We start from the raw sequence: 9,007 nt of genomic DNA on the forward strand, positions 1-9,007 counted from the left end.
GTGATTTCCAGTAAATGTGTCAAGCAGAATTTTTTTTAATTCTCAGTGGATGTTGGGGAAGTGATAGATTCAAATAATTTGGTATTTTTTCAGGAAATAAATCATTCTTAGACTTTGGGATTGAAGCAGCCATTTACAGTTTAGTAGAGTGTGACACTTTCAGTAAAGCATGGAGTACTAAGCAGGTTGGAAGGGAAAGGAGGAGCATCAAACCTCAGATACTAAGTGACCTCGAACAGTCCTTGATGTTCTGTCTACTTACTACTCTTTTTTAAAAAAACAGACTCAAAGATAGGGCACAATATAAAAATTCTGCACTAGTTTAAAGATTGGTCAGTCTCTACAGATCATTTGGCTCAAGCACTGGCAGCATAAGTCAGTCAGTGTTGTGCCCTGAGCTGGTAAATGACCAGTGCTGTACACTTCTGCTAATACCAGTGTTGGTTTTGACCATGTTAGAGCACTTTGGCCTGTTGTCTGTTCCTTTGGTACTGGAATATGAGAAAGACACATAGCAGAGTACAGTTTTGCTATTGTTGGGAAAGGTTTTAATACTTTGTGTGCTACTTGGAGGACTTGAGAAAGGACTGTGGAAAGGCTTGTGTGGTTATGAGTATACTTTAATGATTTGACTGTAGGAGAGAATAAGACCCTTCTGAATATTTTATTTCTGTACTATATCACTGGAAGACAATTATTTAAATTCTGCCTTCGGTTGTCTTATCTGTGAATTAAGTTGCATACTTAAACTCAACTTCAGAAGTACTCATTCTGGAGAGAGTGGATGAGGATTGTGAGCCTTTAAAGCCAAGGAGTGGTGCTGAATTCCACTGGTGTGTTTGCTTTATAGGAGCTGCTGCAGGAGGAGACTCGCTTAAAACTGAGTCTCAGCACTAAGCTGAAGCAAATGGAGGATGAGAAGAATGCTTTCAAGGAGCAGCTGGAAGAAGAAGAGGAGGCAAAGAGAAACCTGGAGAAACAGATCTCTGTTCTTCAGCAACAGGTACAGAGTCCCATAAACCAGTGATTTTTGAGAAGAAGCATAAGTGCAGGTCTGTCTTGAGGGAAGTAAAATCTAAATGCAGACTTGGCTTCTGATAACACAACCTTTCCTGGGAAAGGGTGATCCTGCTGATTTGGGTGAAAGAAGAAACGAGAAGATCTCTGATGATAATCATATGAATTGGTTGTAGATTTCTCTCCAGAAACTCCTTTGGGCATTCAATCATACAGTATTATGTGAGGGAATAGTAGTACCTTCAGAAATGAGCAGACTTCTATCCTAAACTTCTGGTGACAGTAAACTGCACATAGCGTTACTTGTGGCGTGGCTTCATGAACAATCTTTGACCTTTAGGCAATAGATGCAAAGAAGAAGATGGATGATGGTCTGGGCTGCCTTGAGTCAGCAGAGGAAGCCAGGAAGAAGCTGCAGAAGGACTTGGAGGGCTTGAGCCAGCGTTATGACGAGAAGACAACTGCATATGACAAGTTGGAAAAAACAAAGACCCGCCTGCAGCAAGAGCTGGATGACCTCGCTGTGGACTTGGATCATCAGCGGCAGATCGTTTCCAACCTAGAGAAGAAGCAGAAGAAGTTTGATCAGGTATGGCTTCAGTATGGGTATTCAGTAGGTGCATCTTATTGACAGGTCTGCTTTAAAAATATTTAAGCAATACTACTTGGAGAATGCTTATTTATTTCTGAACTAAGGCAGAGTACGTAGAGTGGAGAAACAAGCTTTAATAGAAGTAAATCAATTCTGTTCTATGCATAGGAAGCTTGGTAACGTTCCTTTTCCCAAAGGGATAACATTTATATCAAACCCAAGATTGAGTTTGAAGCCTTGTTTGCAGATCATCTCTGCGAAAATGTTGGAAATAATAGGTTGGAGGCCTAGGGAATCAGGAGTTATTTACTTGGGGTCATCACAGTTGTTAAAGATGGGGTCCATGCCTCATTCTGTGAAGCTGCATTTTCTTGATTCCTTCTATCTGTAGAAGAAGACTATTAAGAAGGCTCTGATGAAAAGATGCATGTTTACCTTGTTAGAAAATTATCAGTAATTTCTCAGAATACTGATGCTGTGCTCTTGTAGCTGTTGGCAGAGGAGAAGACCATCTCTGCCAAGTATGCAGAAGAACGGGACCGCGCTGAGGCAGAAGCCCGTGAGAAGGAGACTAAGGCCCTCTCCTTGGCCAGAGCCCTGGAAGAAGCCATAGAGCAGAAGGCTGAGCTGGAGCGAGTCAATAAGCAGTTCCGTGCAGAGATGGAAGATCTGATGAGTTCAAAGGATGATGTTGGGAAAAGTGTAAGTATGAAGCTAAATTTATTTGGGCAGGAAATGTCACACAGGTGATACTGTTACTTTACTACTGTAAAAAGCTTATGCTCGTGGTAACACAGAGGGATGTTGTAGAGAATACTGGATACATTGTGAGTTTATGAGTATTATGTTTGTATTACGTTAATAAGTGGGAAAAATGGGTTGGAAGAGCCTGGAAATGGCCCAAATGAGGTACTGACAAACTGAAAATTAACTGGTATCCTTGTGCAGATATCCTTATGCTGTGATCCTAATAAGTAAAATACAGTGATTAGCCAGGCAGTGGAAGACATTAACCCCAATATTTCCAGACAAAAAACCTTATGTGTATGGAAGGAAAAGAGCAAAATCAGAGACCAAGAAGTATTTTCTTGAATTCTTTCAGAACCGGAGTTGTCCGGTCCTGATAAGTCTGCAGTAAGTCAGGACTGGGCTGACAGATGCTTTTCTCTTTCTTCCCACCACCACATATACATGACCAGAACTAACAGTAATTGTGATTCAGACTGGCAGCTCACATCTACCCTAATACAAAGGACAGATGCAGTGTTCTGGTATTCTGTGTGATGTGGGTGACTGTTCTTAGTCTTTTTTGCTGTTAGGGTAGATTAAATTGTCTGCACTCTTTGAGGAAGCCTCATGTGTGGTACTGTGCTGTAGGTCCATGAGCTGGAGAAAGCTAAGAGAGCCCTGGAGCAGCAGGTGGAGGAGATGAAGACACAGCTGGAAGAGCTGGAGGATGAACTGCAGGCCACAGAGGATGCCAAACTGCGGCTAGAAGTGAACCAACAGGCTATGAAGGCACAGTTTGACCGGGACCTCCAGGGACGTGATGAACAGAATGAAGAGAAGAAGAAACAGCTGATCAGACAGGTAAGAATTGCTCTGTAAATCCTGAAAGTGTTCTGTACATAAAAGCACTTGTGTCCAAAGATGATTAGACAGACAGTGCCAATCCAGAGTGTTGTTAATGGTAACACTCCAGGCAGCACTGCAGAGCTGTGAGAGACTTTCTCCCTTGTGTGTGTGATTGTTGAAACAGCCTTTGTCTATCAAAGGAACCCGTGAGGCTTTATTAGTGAGGAATGTTAGCCCCATCCCCCTGCCAGGAAGAATGAAGACAAGTCACATGCTTGCACTTATGTAGCGTTTGAAAGGGGGATGTGAAAAGTGGGTGTTGGGAAATGAAGGAGCTGAAATGCTGATGCCTGTGTTTCTTCACACAGGTTCGGGAGATGGAGGTGGAACTGGAAGATGAACGAAAACAGCGATCCATGGCTGTGGCTGCCAGGAAGAAGTTAGAGCTGGACCTGAAGGACTTGGAAAGCCATATAGACACTGCTAACAAGAATCGTGAAGAAGCCATCAAGCAGCTCCGCAAACTGCAGGTGAGACACTGCAACGGCTTTAACTGTCAGCGTAGAGCATTTACCTGGGGAAACAGGATACAGGGTTTCACCTCATGAGAACCATGCATCAGTGTCACAAGAGCAGCAGAACCTTGTAGCAATTTACCACAAAATATTTATTGGCATTTCAAACATCCTTCTAATCCCAATCTGCCTGTTTAACTCCCTGGGAGACAAGCTGTAGGCAAAGTGCATTCTAGTGCTTGCCTCAGGTCAATGTTTTTGGAAAGGATTACAGAGCCGCAAAGCTAGAAGACTATAAATAACATTTAGAACCTGCCCCAAGACAGTTCTGTTGTGCTTTTTTTAATTTCTGCAGGCAGTTCTTGATCTGTTGTTAGAGAGAACCCTAAATCCTCCCTAAAATGGCCATTCCATTGCTTCGCTAGAAAGCTTCCTGTACCCTCCCTTCCTCTCTCCCTTTATCTGAGAAAACTTTTTTCCCTGCAAATAAGCAGTCCTGTTTGCTTCCATTTATATTTATCCTTGTTACCCATGAAAAGTGAAAAGTATGATTCCTTTTGTTTTTACAGCAGCCTTTTTGGTGGCTGAAGAGCAATGAGTCCGTATTTCCGTTTTCCATCCATGTTTCCCATAAGACAAATAAACCCAAGTTGTTAATGTGAATGCTCTAAAATTCATCCATTTCTGTTCTCCCTTTTCAGGCACAAATGAAGGATTACATGCGGGAACTGGAGGACACACGTACTTCCAGAGAAGAGATCCTGGCACAGGCCAAAGAAAATGAGAAGAAGCTGAAGAGCATGGAGGCAGAGATGATCCAGTTGCAGGAGGTAATGGAATATGCATGCAAGTCAAGGGTTGGTTTGTTTTCTTTGGCCAAGAAGTATATGTAGCGGTCTAAGCTCGTGTTTTATTTCCTTTCTTCTGTGCTTTTTGCTCTGCTCAAATATGAGGTCCACTTCAAAATGCAGAATTTGGCCCTTTCCTGACAGCTGTGGTTTGAGTGTGCAAAGCAAAGGAAGCCGTGGGGTGGAGAAGGGACAGACTGTGTCATATAATTAACTTTGGATCTTGCTAGAGACCATACCAGCCATTACCAGTAACTACTTTTTCCTATACTGCATTAATTGGTAGCTTCCTATTGGATCACTGACTGTCTCATTTCCATTCCAGGAACTTGCAGCTGCTGAGCGTGCCAAGCGCCAGGCCCAGCAAGAAAGGGATGAGCTGGCTGATGAGATTGCCAACAACAGCGGTAAAGGGTGAGTAATGTTCCCCATTTAAAGGAGGAGGAGCTGCTTTGAGAAAATACTTTGCAGGCTGTTATTTTTGTGTAGGCTGCAGCACACACTCTATCCTCTCTGCTCTGGAAAGACTGAGCTTATTTTGTATACAAGTGGTGAATTTTCCCCAAGGCATTGATGCCATCAGTGCTGCTTTAATGCTTTCATGATTCTGTGTCCTATAGTGCACTGGCCATGGAGGAGAAGAGACGCCTGGAGGCACGGATAGCTCAGCTGGAGGAGGAGTTAGAAGAAGAACAGGGCAACACAGAGATAATCAATGACCGGCTCAAGAAGGCAAATCTTCAGGTACCTGTTCAGGCTGCACCATGCCAGTAGGGGTTCTCCAGTCTGTGTAAATTGTCAAACCACACTCAGAGTAATGCCAGCTGCTGCTTTTTGTACAGTACAGGCCCTCAGAAATCCAGAGGTGTGAGCAAGATGAAACTGCTGAAAACCATGGTACAGAAAATAGCAGCCAAAACTGATGTTAACTCACTGGTTTTGATAATTTTAAATCATTAGGTATCTGGAATAATCTCTGAAGTTTATTTAAAAAAAAAACAACAACAAACCAACCAAACAAACCCCACCCAAAAAAACCCTCCCAGTCCCTTTTTTCTCTACTAAGGGGTATTGAGAAAGAGGATCCGTTGCATGTTGCTCCAGCTTGACATGCTGAACAATGCCACAATGCGTTTGGAAAATTACTTTTCTGCCAGTTCTATGCTATTTCAAATGGACTAACCATATGAAATTTGTTAGGCTGCTATAGAAACCATGATCTTTATCTGCCTGTTCGCTGCCATATTTTGTCTGCCCAACTTTAAGAGTCAAGCACGTTGTTTTCTTAGCGCTCCAAAGCCAAGGAGGCTGATGGTTTTCCAAGTGGCTCATTTGCTCTGATAGAGGAGAGCCAGAGCCCTGGCTTGGAAGTAGACCGAGTTCTTGCCCTTTCACTGTTGCAAGTCAGTATTTTTAAGCTGCTTCTTTGTAGTGGAAGTAGACAGACAGCAAATAAATGATAAATTAGTAAAGCAGATGTATTGGATCCACTTGCTTCAGGATTTTTGTAATTCAAAGACTGTAATTCAAACACTGAAGTGTGAGACCATGGTCTTCACTCCAGAGAGTAGTGTACGTGATTGGCAAGTTTAGTTAGCCCTAAGAGGAGGTTGATAAACCTGTTATTCAAGGAATTATTTTGAAAATCTGAGTAAACTAAGATACTTTGAGAAGTGCCCTGCCTGCAGACAGCTCCCTCTGCGTCAGTTATTCCAAGTATTCAGCTCACCCTGAGGGTTCTTTTTCTTTGCAAGTCTGAGAAATAAATCAGCCTTTCAGGCTGGAGCACTGGCCGTGCTGAGTCCTTTACCTCTCTCTGCAGATCGATCAGATGAACGCCGACCTGAACGCCGAGCGCAGCAACGCGCAGAAGAACGAGAACGCTCGCCAGCAGATGGAGCGCCAGAACAAGGAGCTCAAGCTGAAACTGCAGGAGATGGAGAGTGCCGTGAAGTCTAAGTACAAGGCTACCATCACAGCCTTGGAAGCAAAGATAGCGCAGCTGGAAGAGCAGTTGGACATGGAGACAAAGTATGTTCTAGTAGAAACTCTGTTTTACAAGCTTCCACGCACTCTGGAATTTTAGGCTCTTTTGAAAAAATTTTGATTTGTCTGAGTGAGAGCTTCATCCTAGGTATACTGAGTAGTACAGAAATAAGATCTTGGCAAACCTTCCTTGTTTTTCACAGTAGAGACTTACAGCTTGTTCTGGACCTAACCACTCCTGAAACTGCGGCTATGATACACTTGCTGCCCCTCTGTAGCTTCAGGAAGGCTCATATCTGTGTGACATCAGTGTCTTTTGGTCATTTCTGAGAAACATTGCTTCCCATCCCCTTTTTTCCTGAATTATGGAAGGTTTTCCTGTCTTCTTGTTTCTAACTTGTCAAAGTCAGGTCATTTGTTGGGGGCAATGGGCAGTGTTGTCTGAGCATCCCTGTGTTTGTGTGTAGGGAGCGCCAGGCTGCCAGCAAGCAAGTGCGCCGTGCCGAGAAGAAGCTGAAAGATATCTTGCTGCAGGTGGATGATGAGAGGCGTAATGCTGAGCAATTCAAAGATCAGGTGGGTATAGTGACCTGCAGCGTAGTGGAAGGATTTCCCTGCTATGACTGAGGCATTGTCTGCGTGTAACAGAGGTCTAGCATTAACCATCCTATGGATTTCTTTTCTGTCACTGTAATAATTGCAAGATGAGACAGATGAAAATGTAATGCTTTTAAGGAAAAGACCTCTCAAGTCCTAGGCAGCTCCCTTCAGAAAGGGAAGAGAGGACTTTGGAAACTCTGCTTTTTGCTGCTTTAACTACTGTGCTGTAACTCTGGAGAAACAATTATTTCTTTTTTTTTTTTCTCTGTACACACTCAGGCGGACAAGGCAAACATGCGCTTGAAGCAGCTGAAACGCCAGCTTGAGGAAGCAGAAGAGGAGGCCCAGCGAGCCAATGCATCCCGTAGGAAGCTCCAGCGTGAGCTGGAGGATGCCACCGAAACAGCTGATGCAATGAATAGAGAAGTCAGCTCCCTGAAGAGCAAACTCAGGTAAGGCAGAGCATTTTGGGCCATACCTTGGCAGCCAGTCCAGCGAAGTCTTGCTGCAGCTGCTCCCAGTGGCAGCTGCCCACAGCAAACAGCATGGCAGGTGCTTCCTTACCTCTACCCAGAGGCTGCCCTGTGTGGTGAGTTCAGTGAACCCTTGTGTTGCTGACATGCTGTCTGTCCTTCCCCAGGCGCGGGGACCTGCCATTTGTCGTGACTCGTCGTATTGTCAGGAAGGGTGCGGGAGAGTGCTCCGATGAGGAAGTGGACGGCAAGGCAGATGCTGGTGAAGCCAAAGCTACTGAATAAGTCCTCCCATTTGACCCAGGTTACACGTGAGGGAGTGACCCATTCAACCCCCCTCCCCTCTTCCATTGGACTTTCGGCAAACCCTCTCCTAAATTGGCTGGGGATCTGCAGAGCAAACCCAGATTTGTGTATCTGGAGCCATCAGGCATCTGTGTTCCTAGTTTTCTCCTCTTTCCAGTTTCTAATCCTCTTTGTATTTAATGCCAAAGAGTCAGGGTTCTGAAATCTGACCAGCAGTTTGGCTACTGCAAAGGCCTGTAGAACTGTCTGTGCCATGTCTGCTGGTACATCCTTACACAGTTTGGAGGGAGTGGGCTTAGGGAAAGATTATTTTTGCTGTAAATCTCCTTTTGTCTTCAATTCTAGCTGCAGGGAAGCTCCTTCCTGTATTTTTTCCCCTCCCTCTTTGTTTGCTTTCGGCAATCATGTTCAGTGACCTCAGACTTCTGCCTCTTTTAATCTGCCCACCCACATGGTTTGGGAGCAGTTTCAGGAAAAACGGTGTGCTTTGGCCATGGCAATTTGCCCTTTCTACTTTCACATGTTTCCAGGGAGGGGTGAAGAGGGAAGCTCCTCTCAGGACCAGTTACCTGGAGGACTTGCCAAAGTTGTCTTTTCTTCTTTTTTTTTTTTTTTCTTTTTTTTTCTCCTTTGTTTTTTTCCTTTTTATTTTTTCGTCATTTTTCCCTCTTCTTATTTTTCCTGTCTGGACAGATCTCTAAAGTGCAATGATGTCCTGTTAGTGTCTCTGCCTCTGAGCGGTTCCATCTGAGTGTGGACCAGTAGTTAATGACAGGCTGGGGAAGCAGAACAATGTCCTTGTGCTTGTCCGAGAATCTCTGGGGGACCAAATATATTTAATGGTAATAGACAGAATCTAGAGGAATTTAATAGGGTAGTGGGCAGAGGGTGGGGATAAGGGGAGGGAAATTCCTCTAATTGACATGTCCAAGCCTCTTGCACCTGCTCTGTAACCAGGGGTTGGGATTAGTTATTGTGCACCATTGACTAAGAGTATATTAAAAACCCTTTAATCTGCACAGATATATGTAAGGCCTTTGTATCTCTTGTAATAAGTAATTAAGAAAAAAAATAAAGGTCTTTATCACTGCCTTT

The 9,007-nt window shown here is 44.0% G+C and overlaps 1 protein-coding gene across 1 annotated transcript in view; it reads left to right on the forward strand.

The window, feature by feature from the left end:
- MYH9 (myosin heavy chain 9) overlaps window positions 1-8,412 on the forward strand; it is a 70,888-nt gene extending 62,476 nt beyond the window's left edge. Inside the window, exons 30-41 of the mRNA XM_032687715.1 lie at window positions 851-1,003; window positions 1,358-1,606; window positions 2,099-2,311; window positions 2,987-3,199; window positions 3,553-3,714; window positions 4,401-4,529; window positions 4,873-4,961; window positions 5,168-5,291; window positions 6,370-6,578; window positions 7,001-7,109; window positions 7,413-7,585; window positions 7,774-8,412. Coding sequence (XP_032543606.1) covers window positions 851-1,003; window positions 1,358-1,606; window positions 2,099-2,311; window positions 2,987-3,199; window positions 3,553-3,714; window positions 4,401-4,529; window positions 4,873-4,961; window positions 5,168-5,291; window positions 6,370-6,578; window positions 7,001-7,109; window positions 7,413-7,585; window positions 7,774-7,891 — 1,941 coding nt within the window. The 3' untranslated portion in view covers window positions 7,892-8,412. The remainder of the gene's footprint in view (window positions 1-850; window positions 1,004-1,357; window positions 1,607-2,098; window positions 2,312-2,986; window positions 3,200-3,552; window positions 3,715-4,400; window positions 4,530-4,872; window positions 4,962-5,167; window positions 5,292-6,369; window positions 6,579-7,000; window positions 7,110-7,412; window positions 7,586-7,773) is intronic.
- The last annotated feature ends 595 nt before the right edge of the window (window positions 8,413-9,007 follow it).

The sequence above is a fragment of the Chiroxiphia lanceolata genome, chromosome 5, assembly GCF_009829145.1.
Source record: "Chiroxiphia lanceolata isolate bChiLan1 chromosome 5, bChiLan1.pri, whole genome shotgun sequence".
Taxonomy (NCBI): Eukaryota; Metazoa; Chordata; class Aves; order Passeriformes; family Pipridae; genus Chiroxiphia; species Chiroxiphia lanceolata.